Here is a 14,856-nt window from a genome sequence, read left to right as displayed (position 1 = left end):
CAGAATTACTGATGAATACTGATAGCCCTGTATAAAAGGTGTGAAGGCCACAAGAAATGACAGATATTTATAGAATTGGGTATCGGGTCTTGTTTTTCTTGTGGACTGAGCAAGTTTAAATGAAATGAAAGACCGGTGCTGCCGAATCAAGAAGATACCATATCCCTTGAACGCAGCAAGGTGTGCACCTGGGGGGAAGGGGGGCACTTTAAATATTAAGATTAGATTATCATGAGAACATTTATATGTTTTATTCATTATTATTTGTATTAAAGTATCACCAAGGGGCCTCAACCAAGATTGGAGCCCATTGTATAAATACCTAGTCAGAGACAAGCCCCTACCTGAGAGCATGCAATCTAAATAAATAATAAAGACAGGAATGATGGAGAGGCAAACAGGCCCAGACAAGTGAAATGAGTTACTTAAGATTTTGCACGAGGTCAGTGGCTGAACTAGGAATGCAGCCCTGGGCTCCTGGCTCCCCATATAAAGTCCTCTCCTTTTTCCCAGGCTTCCAAGAGCTGTTAAAAGCTTTCTAAATTCTGAGCATTGTATTTTCCTAAGTATCATGAATCAATTAACTATTAGCATTATGAAGTTTGTTTATTTTACTGTGAATTGATTTCCTGTAGCATGTAGATTTTTTTAAAATATATTTCAAAATGAGCACCAATGTATTATGTGTTTGTTTCCATGCCAGTTGTTTGCTGATTTTTATATGACTGAATGGTAGAGAGAAGAAAAGCTACATTTTTATTTATGGCTTAGTGAATCCTGGGAACAGCATGAATAACAATTCTTTGTTTTCATGAATTTACCATAGGTGGTATGATAAAAATTGGGGGAAGGGAGGATGGGAAATGCAGCAGGCAACCCTCCAAGTGGTAATTTTTCAGATAATGGTATTTTAAAGATTAGGCCTTATTAAAAGTGACTGATTGGTTTATTATAGAGGATATAGATAGTGACTACTAGAATTGTAGCAGGAATTGTAACTTCCATTTTAACTTCATTATTTAGTTGTTGTGTCTCATCAATTCCAAGTAGGCTGGGGTCTGTGCTTTCCTAGTGTTGGCCAAGATTGGGAATTGGATGAGAGTCAGTTGTCAGAGGTTCTACCTGGATGAAACAGAAGACAGCAGCTTTGTTTGTGTGTAAATTATCTAGCACACTGATAGCACTGTATAAATAATAATAGTGAATACAAACCTGTAGTCTAGGTAATCAAGTGCCACAAGATTTTTCCCCCAATGATACAAATGGAAAATTCAGTTTCAGGTGTGAAAGGAGCACTTTATGCTCAAGTGAACAGATTTTAGGGAAATAGATTAGTATATAATACAGAAGCTTAGTTATGCCTTTAATATTAGTCTTAGGAGGGATTTTTCTGATCCACCACATTCTTCAGCCAACAAAAGTAACAAACAAGGAAAAAACAACCAGTTTTCATAGCCATGTATCTGATTGTAACTCAGTTTATAATTAAACCATTTTTAATTTTCCACCCCTTCACTTTTCCCCCTCAAAGTAAACCAACAGTAAAGAAATTAGTGTTCTGCCTGTTATATTAAAACAAAACCTCTTCTGATTTCAACAGATTTCATGTGAACATATGAATATAAACGGCCTGACAGATAACTCTGAAAGTATAAAGAAGCCATGGTCAATCTGTCTTGATGATAGGTTCAATTTAGTTCATCGCATGAAAAGCAAGCAATGCCGTCTCTATTCACTGGGGTAAGTACTCCTTTTGGAGGAAAAAACACAGCATTTTAACATGAATGCATTTTAGAATAAAGTGGCCCTTTTAAAAGCAAAGTATAACGGGTTTTATCTAATAAAAATTGGGGATTTTTTTAGTTACCTTTAGTACTTGTTGACAGGTATTGGCGTCTTGTTGTGGAATGTGATTTTAGGAAAACATCTCTTTCTGTGAGGTCCTTCCCTTTCTTTTCCCATATACGATGTGTCAAAGATGCACATAATGGAAAGTAGCAAAGTAGAGTGAAGGCTTCATTAGAAGAAGATGAAAGTTAATGAAGTGAACTGGAAAGCAAAAGCTTCCTTCTTTAAGCAGGAATGTCTTATATAATTATCAGTTACTTCAAAGGAATCATTTGTAAAATATTTTTCTCCCTCCCTGGCCAAGAATCAGATTTTTCAATGTGAGAAAGTGTTTCTCTGTTGTCAGGAGTCAGTGACAGAACATTTGTGCCTAGGTGTTAAAATAATAAACACGATTGTGACCTTCTTGTAAATAGGGATGTTAGATAGTAATTAAATAGTCATGTAACCACATCTAGTTTTAATGGTTACATGACTATTCGATAGTTCTCAGGTGCGAGGCTAGCAGCCAATGTGCTCCCGGCCCCACTCCCAGGGAGCCCTCTGCTACCCTGCACTGCTGCCTTTCTAGCAGATGCAGTAGCCTGGGGTGGCAGGCAGAAGTTGGTCCATGAGGGGAGCCAGTTTAAAAAACAGCTCCCCATGCAGACCTGATACAGAGGCAGCAATGCAGGGCAGCAGCAGTGCAGAGTGCCCCAGCTTCCACGGACAGAGACTGCTCTGCAACAGCTGCCCCTGTCCCTGGGGGTCCGAGCTCCCTACGGGCAGAGGCTGCTCCAAATCCCATAGAGCAGCCTCTGTCCACAGTGAGCCTAGGCCTGCCACAGATGGAGGCTGCTCCGCTGCAGCAGTCCCCCTCGTGGAGTCCAAGATCCCCGTGGACAGGGGCTGCTTCCTAATGGGCCTGGGCTCGTTGCGGACAGAGGCTGCTCTGACAACCTCACTTGCCTCTCTACTGTGCTGATGTCTCTGATAGAAGCAGCAGCATGATGGGTGGAGTGAAGCGACTCCTACCTATCTCTCCCTGCCTGTATAGGAAGCAGCAAGGGGGGGCAGGTGGGTCCACGGAGCCGGCACGCACAGAGATCTGGCTTAAAAGAGGCAACAGCACTGGGGGGGCAGGGAGAGGGAGGCGGAGGGTGCAGGCAGGTCCATGGGATCTGGTACACGTGGGGATCCAGCTTAAAAGCCAGCTCTTCACAGGCTCTGGCTTCCAGCTCCTGCCTCCACCCCCCATTCCTCTTGCTGCCTCTCATACAGAGGCAGCAAGGGAAGGGGGAATGCATATAGTCAACAGGATTAATCGATAAGCCTTGGATTATCGGTTAATTGTGTAGTCTTCTACACATTGACATCCTTACTTAAAAATGTTTTAAGCAGTTTGGTATTCACAAAATGTTGAGATTGACATTCTCAATTTGCACAGCTAGTACTTCATAGACGGCAGAAATACAAATTCCACGTGCTATATGCTCCTCCTCTGCAGAGAGTTTAATCTATAGAGCCATTCATTCTTTGCCCTTTCACAATTACACTACCACTAGTGGTGCTGCGAGGCTTCATTATAAAGACGCTCAATAAGAACCAGTTTTTCACATAGTTCACCAAAGAGTCAATTAAACTTTATTTACTGTCCTAGGCCAGTTTCAAAACAGTGACATAGTGAGAGACATTATCTCCCCTCGCTAATCCGTTGAGCCAGTACAGTTTATTTCTACAATATTGGTAAAGTGGATTTAATAATTAGCAAAAAGAAATCAATCCATTCCTTCAAAGTTGTAAGAGCCAAGAAATGTGTTTGTATACCAATGATTATGACAGGGCCAAAAGTAAAAGGGCTATTTGAAAGCTCATGAAAGTCAAAGAGAGTCATTCTATTGACTTCATCGAGCTTTGGATCTGAGGAACTGAGAGTCTGTGGCTGAAAACAGTTGGGTGAGAGAGTTTTCTCACTGGGAGAAAATTACAGATGAGTTCTGAATGTTTACTCAGTGAGAGAGTGCATCTTCTGTCTAGTATTCTCTTATTTTCTGAAATATTTACACCGCTCATTTCAAACAAACATTGTTATTTTAACACCAAAACAAAGTTTAGGTATCTTTGACTTTTTTTCACAATTTTTTTTTTAACTTCACCATGCAATTTTTTTATGAGGTGTGGGGGGGGGGGAGGGAAAGGTGTAAAAAAATCATACGCCCAATGCAAGGCTTTTAAAAAGAAAGTAGATTGGGTTACAGATAAGTAGCCTTTAATTCCCTCAAACTCTATTTATAGTCTTTCAGACTCATTACCACTTAATTCTTCTGTTCTTTGGTTTGAATAAGACAAAAATCTCCTTAAATGTTCCTCTCCTTTAATGCATTTTATAAAGAGCAAATGAAGAACAGCTGCTTCAAATGAACAACATTCTCCATGGAAGGAGAAAATGCTCACAACTGCAGAAGTTCCTTTAGTGTAAAGGGACAACCCTGCATTAAATCTGTAATCTTGAACAGTTGAAGAAAACATTCTGCGTATGTGAGTGCTATGCCGAAAGGGGAGAAATGTTATGTCAGTATGAGCGAGCTATGCCTAAAATCTCTTGAGGCCCTTTGATATTAATTTTAACTATTTCAACTTCTAGCATGCATGCTGCTGTAACCTTGGGTATGTCTAAACTACTTGGCTCCGTCGATGAAGCTATGTAGATTAGCTTACATGAAAAAGGGAAATGAAGCGGTGATTTAAATAATCACCGCTTCATTTAAATCAAAATGGCTGTCGCGCTGTGCTGATCAGCTGATTGTCGGCTCAGCGCGGTAGTCTAGACGGGGATCTGCCGACCCCAGAACCCTTCGTCGGCAGATCCCCTTCTAGACTACTGTGCTGAGCCGACAGTCAGCTGATCGGCACAGCGCGGTGGCCATTTTGTTTTAAATGAAGCGGCAATTATTTAAATTGCCGCTTCATTTCCCTTTTTCATGTAAACTAATCTACATGGCTCTGTCGACGGAGCCATGTAGTTTAGACATACCCCTTGAGTGGGCTAGATTTCACTACCCTTCTCCAGTGTCTAAAGAAACCACCACTTCCACTGCAGTACTGGAGACCCAGAGTTTAGTCTGTAAGTAATTTCAGCAAGGATTACACAGTGTCAGCCTCCCTACATTCAAGTTCCAAAAGAATGAATTTAATTAAATAACTTTATAAAATGTTATGAAGAAACAAATAATCTAATTCTTATGTAACCCTTCCACCGGGTAGGCCCAGCAGCAGCCAGGGCCGGGTTCAATATCTAGGGGTCTATCTCTCACATACCCCTGGGCACCTCCAAAAGGCAATGTTTCCCCACTCGCAAGCACAGAGTCTGAGTGTCGAAAATAAACTTTTAATGAAAGAGAGAGAGAAGTCACATGGCATTATCTTGGGAAAATATAACAAACAGTGTTCATAGCTCCCTCCCCCACGAGTAACTGTCCCAGCTCAAAAGGACTGAGCGATGTCTTTTGCCTCTGCGGCTCACCAGTCCAACAAGGTAAGGGTTCCGTTCACTAACCTAAACTTTCTCCGTACCCCATGTCAAACGCCCCACTTACAGCTCTGTCCAGTCAGTGAAGACCCTGTTACCCGTAAGGGGTGACAACGTATATTAACTACTACTAATTAACCTAATTAAAATGTTATGATGTTAAGGTGCGACTCCGAAAATCCGTATCTATTCACCGGTATTTGCTCTTACTCAAAGACGGTGGCGCGTTAATAAAAACGTGACAGTTTGGATACGTTTAAACCACAAGACTATATTATAAACATACCTCAAACATAACAAGGGGGAAGTCCCCTCTTAATAAAACAATAATCATACCACAGTCTAGCAGCACATAGACGATAGATGGGTTGCTGGCGACCTCGATCCTTTGGCCAGGAGCTGCCAGGCGATCCCTCGAAGCGCTGGTTGAGTGCAAGGAGTTCCTGATTCACCTTCCGCGAAGTCCTTGTCCCTCTTCCTGCACTTCGGAGGCAGCTCAATGGCGATGGAAGCTAGACTCTATTGTAACCTAAACCTAATCTTAACCTAAAATAAAACCTTAACTAAACCCCGACGCGCCCGACGTACAAGCACGACGACAGCCGACATGCGTGGACCGACACTGCCTAGCGTACAAGCACGACGAGGAGGATCTAATCTAACTAAAGACTAAACTAAACCTAAGGAGGAGAAGAATAAACCTTCCGTTCATCTTCTCCCTATAAGACTCTAGACCTCACTCATACCAATATATCAGGGACCAAGACTTTAGACCTCATATACCCTCTCACGCATGCACTGAGTCTAACCTAAGTCTATGCCCGACGCCCCGATGCAAAAGCTCAACTGGTGTGGCATAGGCATATAAAGGTCACGCTCATGCATATTCATGAGGGTACCACTTTAAATTGATTGGTCAAGGGTAAGATGCTTGTTTACATAGTTTTAAAATGATTGGATGTTACACATATTAATTCCATATTCATGAGAAACAGTCCTCCTTATGAATATTCATGTGGTCAACATCTAGACCCATGAATATTCATTTATAGTTTGTATATTTTAAATTCAAACATGTCAGTCTGTTACTTACAGCAATGTACCATAGTTTTTAAAATGCAATAATGACGTAATACAGGTATGGGTATTCTCATATAGCTATATCTTAGGTTACATACAGTGGCTCATAATATTATAATTTATATACACGACCATTAGATATTATGCAAAATCACACAAGCATTCAATTAGTTATGCAATTCTGTTAACAACCCTGACACATCATCCTGATGACTCTACTCCTTGGGCCTGAGGCTATGCCACCTTTGTGCTGCTCCTACCGGCTGCCTGCTGATCATCCCCATCACCCGCTCCTACAGGCCGCCTGCCGCCGCTCCTACCGGCCACCCACTGGTCGTTCCCGCCAGCCACTCCACTGTCTGCAATGGTTCTGGTGATTTCAACTCTTAGTGATTTAAACTCTTTCGCCACCACCTAGGCTGGCCAAAGATTCCAGTTCCCCTGGACTAGCAAAAAGACTCTTCATGAAGTCTGCTTTAGGTCTGTCCTTAAAACCAGGGGGAAAGGGGCAGGATGAGCCAGTCTTACAGCTCACACCTGGCAGGCATGAAGCAGACTGACTCAAGTCCATCTCCCCCTCCCCCCGCAACTCAGTTCACTCAACTCTGGCAGGGGGGAGGCTTGTTCCTCTGAGACCTCTTACAATGATGATGTCATATTTTACAGTTCCCACATTTAGAGAGAGCATGATTTGTGACCCCCACAACAGCCCCAAATTAGTTACAATACATCACATTCCATTCCAACACTGATCCTCCATCAGCCCTGGCTGAATTGGATTTACATAGCCACACCTCGGATCCCTTCACTCTCCTGGCATGAGCTGTATTGACATATCATCAGTTTTAACAGTTAATTATCTTGCAGAGCTAAACAATTCGAGTGACCACCCCCAGGGCATCTCTCTCCCTTTAGCTGGGTGATAGCATGCAGTAATTCAGCCCCAGCTTACACTTACAACAGAACACAGCTATTTTATACCCCACAAATAATATCTATAATTATAATAAACATAAGTAAAGAGAAAACTAAGGGTGAAATATGAACAGTTCAGTCCACACAAACACAGTAAGAAAAGACTGAAAGGTCCAAAGAGCTTAGATTTGGTTCACCAAAGTCTCAATTTGTGCCTCTGATATCAAATCTGCACCATATACTGAGTCTGAAGTCTCTCTCCACTTGCTTGTAGGGAATCCTCAGTTGGAGTCCAGGCAGACTCTTCCTCTGCTATGGTCACTGCTAGGCAGCCAGCTCACTGATTAACTAGTCCAGGGGTCTCCAAACTACGGCCCGGGGGCCGGATGCGGCCCGCGAGGCCCTCTCATCCGGCCCGTGGAGACCTTTTTGGATTCAAAGGCAGAAGAAGTGAGATTGTTTCAAAACCCATTTGAAGCAGATGTGGCCAGTTGCCCAGATGAACTGCAGCTGGAAGTCATTGAGTTGCAAGCAAATGACCTCCTTAGGGACAAGTTCAAAATAGGTCTGGTGGGTTTTTACCAGTTTTTGCCCAAGGAAGACTTTCCTAATGTCAAAACTTTTGCATCAAGGTACCTTTCAATCTTTGGAACAACATACCTGTGTGAACAAACATTTTCAAGAATGAAATACGTGAAGAACAATTTGAGAACAAACTTGTCCGATGATAATCTCAGGTCACTGTTGATGTTAGGGACAACAAATCTAAAGCCAGAAATGTCTGCTATTTTGGCATCCAGGAAACAATTTCACCATTCACACTAATACAGGTGTTCATGTGTAGTGTATCAATGTGTTATTAAATAATAACTGAATAAAATAATCTTAAATAAATAATTAAAAACAACATCCATGTTTTGATTGTTTTTTATTTGGACCTCAAGTGTGTAGTCGGCCCCCGAACTGCTGTTTGATAGTTAATGCGGCCCTCGGGCTGAAAAGTTTGGAGACCCCTGAACTAGTCAGTTAGCTCACAAGTGAACAGACTTAAAGAAACCCTGCTGCAAAGTGAGAAACAGCAGCCAGTTCTCTGCTCCTGGCTTAGCTTCTTCCAACTCACACAGGCCTTAGAAAAGCATCTGCCCTGCCTGCTTGCTCATGAAGTCTGACCCCAAACTACTGGACCCAACTTCAGAAGCTTCTGGGTGGAGTGCTGAACCAGCAACAGTAACACTCAACTCACTCCTACCTCTTCCCACAAGGGTCTCTTAAAGAGATAGCTCCCTATTAAGTGCATGGGTTACACTGCCTTTTTTGCTTTGGGACAGGACTTCTCAGAATGATATGGAATTGTAATATGTATTAGCGAGCTGTAGCATTATCAGTGCTAAAATCTGCTTCTATTTAACTCTGTTACAAACACAATATACAGGCATTCAAACTGAGATAATAAGGGATTTCAAAAAGTTATGAGGTTAGGTTTTAAGTATCTATTGAAACACCATCTAAAATCTTACAGTATAAGAGTTAGATAATGTGAAAGCTACCTTAAAATCACTTCAAGATGTGTCTCAGACACAAGGAATGTCTGAAATTGTCTCACCCCATGTTCTCCCATGTGGAAAACCCCATGGAAGGGGAAGATAGGACCTTTAAATTGAGTGTTTTTCACAACTTCTTTCTGTCCGTGTCCCCTTGAGACCTGTAATACACGAGTGGTCAGGAATGTGCACTTAGAAATGGAGTATGTGACAAAGGGCTTTTATGCCCCATGTGTGTTCTCTGTATTCTAAGGCTGTGCAGGGGCCCGCATGGTGCCCCATGTAAGTCAGAAAACAACCCATCAACTCTAATTTCTGTTCTGTTTCCCATGGCCCTGTATGGACTCCAAGAAGTAGAGAATAACTAATGCTCTGCACTCTTGCTTTGCCAATTGTATAGTCTAATCTAGGATCTCTCTGGTTTTACCCTCCCCCCCCCTATTCCTCCAGAGAAGGTTGGAAGTAGGGTGGGGTGCTGGAACAATTTTTATAATGGGGGTGATATAATTTTTATAATGGGGGTAATATAATCCCCCGCTGGACCCCTTGGACCTCCCGCCAGGCCCGCCCCGACGTTCCTCCCCCACCCCCCTGCTTACCTGGTTCCACAAGGGCATGTCTTGTGGTTGGAACAAAAACAAAATGGCTGCTGGCAAAAAAAAAACCTCTTCTTAAAGGAGCCATGCTGATTTTTTATTTTTTTATTTCTTTTTTTTTCTTAACTGCTGTTAGGGTCCCCCCTTTTTTGGCTCAACAGCTTTGGTCTTCCTCTTTTTTTCCTCAACAGAATGTTTTCCCCAGTGTTCTTTTTGGGGTGGAGGGGGGAGGTGTTCAATATTTTTGGTTAAACCATCTGGCAACCCTATCTCTTCCACTGCCAGTGCACTGAACATGAAGTTTCAGAATAGCTTTTGATTACAGCAGTTTTGTATCATAATCTTTACTTAGTATAAAATAAAAGCCCAATGAGAATAGCATGTTTCACTTTACAGTCATTGGTGATAGAGATAGAAACTTTCTTTTAGACATGGTTAGATGAAAGGGTCTGCAGAAGATTGGTCTTCTGCAGTATCTTTTGTTTACTTTGTTCCCTGTTCTGCATTATTACTTACCCTCACCCACACCACAGCCATATTTGAATGTTATGAAAGATTTGAATGTCACCTAATTTTTTGTGTTGGTTTTTGTTGTTGATGTTCTGCATGACCTAAGACATTTCAACTTCCTGTTTTCCACGAATACTTTTTTCTGTTTTCCACTCTCTTGGCCTCATCCTGCAGTCCTTAAACAGGCAAAAATCCTTTTGAAAGCAGGGCAAGTATTGCTGGCATCTGATGTTAGAGCATCTGGCTCTCTGAAAAGTATCATTTCAAAGTACTGAAAAAGACTGTCGCAGGGAAATGTCTTCCTCAATCAGAGCCTTTTACACGCTCATCAGTTCTAGTATTAGTCCCTAATTGTGAATAATTTAAATTTTGTCAGTTGTCATCTTCACATCTCTTATCTAACTTCTTATTCCTAAGCAACTGCTTTGGCTTTTTTTTCTTCCATAATCCAACATATGTAAATTGCTGGAAAGGAATCCTCTGTTTTCTCTTCCTACACAATTATGAAGAAGTGGAATCCTATAGAACTGAATCCTCCATACAAATAAGCAGAAGTAATTTTTTAAGTGGTGTTTCACTCCATTTTCTGAAAGCGAAAGAGTGCTTTATAGGAATTCCATTATAACAGGTGGGCTTTCTTCCAAAACTTTTGACAGAAGACGGTCACATTTCACACAATCAATTATAGTAGTTTCTTTGCTGTAGTTTTGATTTAGTGTTGTATTATTATTAATATACTGGACAACAGCCAACATTTTACAGTTGGATGGCCACTGAGGTTAAGGGAGTGATTTACATAATATAAATGAGCATGTGTCTTAGTGAATATATTGCCCTATAGTGGTTGGTCCACAAACGATAAAAGCCCTACTACTACTAAAAGCTAATGGAAGTTTGATGTTTGTTCAGAAGTTAGAATCTCTAGTTTTTGAAAGGAAAGCTCCCAGATTCTATTTTCAGCTATGGGTTTTCTACTTGCACCTTATAGCTTCGTTATAAATTGGTGTCTGACTGTGCTCTGCCAGATATGAACCACTGTAAATTCTGGGCCAAGCTTTGTCTAACCTGCAGAAGAGGGTGTAAGAAGTATGAAAAATACTGTTAAGGTGCCTAATGTGACTTCTGCATCAGCCTGTCAGAGTACGGAAGTGCTTTTCACTTTCATGTATAATTTTGACTGAGATATAACCAGTACTGGGCCTAGGGTGACTGGATGTGCAATGGGGTTGGAGTATGGATCAGGCTCCTCTACTGGCCAGGCAGCACTGTGACTTCCCATCCACCCCTTCAAAACCTCACTCCTCACGGGCAGGAACTGAGACTGGGACTGCGCTCTGTGTAATAGAAGGACTGGTGGGTTCACCTCCTTCTCTTTCTTCTGCGTCTTTTAGTGCTAGCAACAGTCAGTGTCTAAGTGTGTGTGACTGGCACCCTCTAAAGCAGGGCTACTCAACTTTGGAAGCCCCGGGGGCCACAGTAATACTCACAGCACATGCCGAGGGCCACAACTTAAGTGTGGTTGCATATATATGCAAATATATGCAAATAGCTTATTTCACACTGACGGGCATGAATACAAAGATTGAGGCAAGACTACAACACGCAGGCCCCATTTAAGTCAGTTCTGCGTATATTAATAAAAAGCAATATTTAGCCGATTTCTACCCATATGACAGCACTTTTAATGAGAAATAGTAGTCCAGGAATTTAACTACTAAAGTGCATATCAACAGAAGACCGTTCTGTTGACTCGCCATTGTGGAGCACATTCCTAATAGAGGCCATGTTCAAAGGATCCCACCCCATGTAAACCCAAACTGTACTGCGGGCTGCAAACAAACGGGCTGTGGGCCACATGTGGCCTGTGGGCCGCGTGTTGAGTAGCCCTGCTCTAGAGTTTAGCTCACCAGAGAAAATAGCACCAGTGTAATGGAATTATGTTTTGTTTTGTTTGCTTATTTTGCAGTTGAAGGTCCTTGAGTCCTATCCCTCCTGATGGAGTTTGCAGCCCTTTTAAGGATTATTTAAGCTAACATCATTAAGGAACTATGAAACTAACAGCAGACTCTAGAAACAATGGGAAAGTAATTTTACACACATTTAAAAACTTATTTCTCATTATATTAACACCTTAGTTACTAGAGAGGACTATAAGAGCATGTGCACTGGAGGCTAAATGGACGTATTGTGATCTTGTCAGGAGAAGGCAGATCAAACATGGAAGAATATATGTATATGCTCAAACATTTTCATTGATCATACAACTGATGGCTTAATACTTAAAATATCATTTGCTTCTTGACTCTGAAGAAGCTTTTTTCACTAATTGTGTGCAACATGTTGATCTATACTCAGTTATAAATATTTTTGATATGTAAACAAATAAGGTTATAGCAATTTAAACAAAAAATCTCTAAAGATCACTTAGCATATTGTACTGAGGAAGGTAAATATTTCTTTAATTTTCCTTTTGCAGTTAGATTATTGGTGTTGATTCCTAATTTTAATTGGAGAGAGAGTTTTCAATTTGTTTAATTTTTATTTGTGGTGATCTAGTCAGAATCAGGACCCCAGGGTGCTGTACATTCATATAACAAGTTTACAATTTTAAAAAGTAGTTCCTTTGTTTTGCTTCAAAAATCAATGTGTAGGAGTATTTTCTCTTCTTGAGTATCCATAAAAGTCTGGGATCATTCTCCAGTTGATTACGTTTTTCTTTGCAATAATAATAATAATAATAATAATAATAATAATAATAATAATAATAACAATAACAATATCTTGCTTGTTTTTGTAGACTGGGCAGTGATGATAACCAGTTTGAGATGAGCATGGCCAACAGTGGATGTGAGGTGCATCGATTTGATCCTAGTATCAAATCAGCTCATATTCAGGAGGGACAACATCTCTGGTACCATCGTCTGTCCATTGACTGGAGAGATCCCAATCCAGCAATTGCTGCTCATAAACTACGTAGCCGTACAAAAAAGCTTGGCACCATCTTGAATGAATTTGGACACCAGAAGGTAGGAATTAGTGCTATAATTATAATGCAAGGATAATGAGCAAAAGGAATTCCAAGAGCTTCATTCCTGCTAGATTGAAGGCCTTGAAGCATGCCCTCTCATTTCCAAAATCATTTTCGAATAGACATCCTCTTCCCAAAATGTTGTATTACATTCTTTTGTGAGGGTACTTTTCTATGGTGCTATTTCAGTTCATGGACAGCAAACACTTTGATTTTAAATCACTATTTAGGCACTGAATATTCTGTCCCTCTTGCTCCTTTTAGACTAGTGGTCACCAATCCATTGATTGTGATCGATTGGTAGATCTTGGAGCATCTGCCAGGCAATTGTGATCCTCAGGTAGGCTGCCTCTGCCTGGCCTCAGGCTGCTCCCGGAAGCAACCAGTTGGCTGAGTACAGGTAGTCTCTGCAGCCTCTGGCAATGCTGCCCCCACTCCCAGCACTGGGGTGCTACTTGAGCACATGGACAGAAGTGCAGCACATGGAGACCTTCTCCCTTTCCAGGGAACACACACATACGGTGCCTACACTCAGCCAGCTGGCATTTCCAGGAGTGGCGTGGGGCCGGGCAGAAGCATCTTGCCTGAGCCCTGCTGTACAGCTGACTGGGAGCTGCCTTCAATAAGTACCTCCCAGCTGCAGCCTGCACCCCTACTTCCTGTGCCAGCCTAAAGCTGGCACTCAAACTCCCTCTTAGAGCTCACATTCTTCACCCTGTCCTGCACCCAACCCTCTGCCCCATCCTGGAGCCGCCTCCTGCACCCAAATGCTCTGGATGTAGAGGGACTGAGAGGTGTAGGCTGTAGGAGCAAGTTTGGGTGCAAGAGGGAGCTCCAGTAGGATGGGGCACAATGCTTACCAGAGTTTGCTCTTCACACTCCTGCACCCCAACACTTTCCCCCTGCTCGAAGCTCCCTCCTGTCCCCCAGCCAGATGAAAGTGAGGGAGGAAGATGCAGTGGGTGGGGTTTTGGGGAAGGGCTGGGCCTTCAGGGAAAAGCTGGGGTAGATCCTGGGTTGCCTTAAATTAAAAAGAAAAGTGATTTGGCCCTAAAAAGGTTGGAGACCATTGTTTTAAATGCTCTTAATAGAGGCTAGCTGATGATTTTGGCTACTTGTTTTCTCAGCCCATCCATAATCTGAATTTGAAGGGTGCCGCTTAATACAACACCATTCATAAGATCACAAGAACATTTACGACTATAATTAAAACAGAAGAAATTGTTAAAGAATTGTTTATATTCACAAGGTCATTTATTTTTATGAGAGACTTCAGTAAGAAAAACAGCCTTTGAAATTGGCAGTAATCTGTTTTCTTGGGCTTGTCTGATCTCCTTTTACGGAATTGTAAAGATATGAGAGTTCTGGTCATCAGTGACTTTTGCCAAAGTACGTTTTGTGAACTTCCTGACATGCAGACTTTGTATACTTTCAAATAAATATTGCCCTTGTAGAACGTACTGGCATGAAATAAATTGTTATGCCTGGGTGCCCACAGTTCTGTTTCTTTATTTTTTAAGAAATGGACAGACCTAGCTGTGGAGATAGTCTCTGACAGGGCTTTCAGACCAAGCATTAACATGCAGGTTTGTCATTGTAAAGTGTGAGGTACCCTTTTTTCCCTCCCTTTTGGCATCTTATTTTGGCTCAGCTATTCTGACAACCATTTTGAAGTAAAAAGTGGAATGTGTTTTCTGTCACTTCAGTCATATTGTTCCTATTTTACACTTACACTTTAGTGAAAGAGCATCTGAACAGAGAGATGACTTTTCTTTGATATTTGTGCTGTAGAGAATTATGTGTTCTAAAATATGTATCCAAGAAAAACCC

The 14,856-nt window shown here is 41.7% G+C and overlaps 1 protein-coding gene across 5 annotated transcripts in view; it reads left to right on the top strand.

Moving 5' to 3' along the window:
* METTL24 (methyltransferase like 24) overlaps positions 1-14,856 on the top strand; it is a 102,766-nt gene that overhangs the window by 41,472 nt on the left and 46,438 nt on the right. For all 5 annotated transcript variants that reach the window (XM_089776897.1, XM_089776896.1, XM_089776895.1 and 2 more), the window contains exons 3-4: positions 1,601-1,740; positions 12,796-13,024. In XM_089776897.1, coding sequence (XP_089633023.1) covers positions 1,601-1,740; positions 12,796-13,024 — 369 coding nt within the window. The remainder of the gene's footprint in view (positions 1-1,600; positions 1,741-12,795; positions 13,025-14,856) is intronic.

The sequence above is a fragment of the Pelodiscus sinensis genome, chromosome 3 (assembly GCF_052426305.1).
Source record: "Pelodiscus sinensis isolate ZL-2025 chromosome 3, ASM5242630v1, whole genome shotgun sequence".
Taxonomy (NCBI): domain Eukaryota; kingdom Metazoa; phylum Chordata; order Testudines; family Trionychidae; genus Pelodiscus; species Pelodiscus sinensis.
This window is presented reverse-complemented; position numbering and strand designations above follow the sequence as displayed.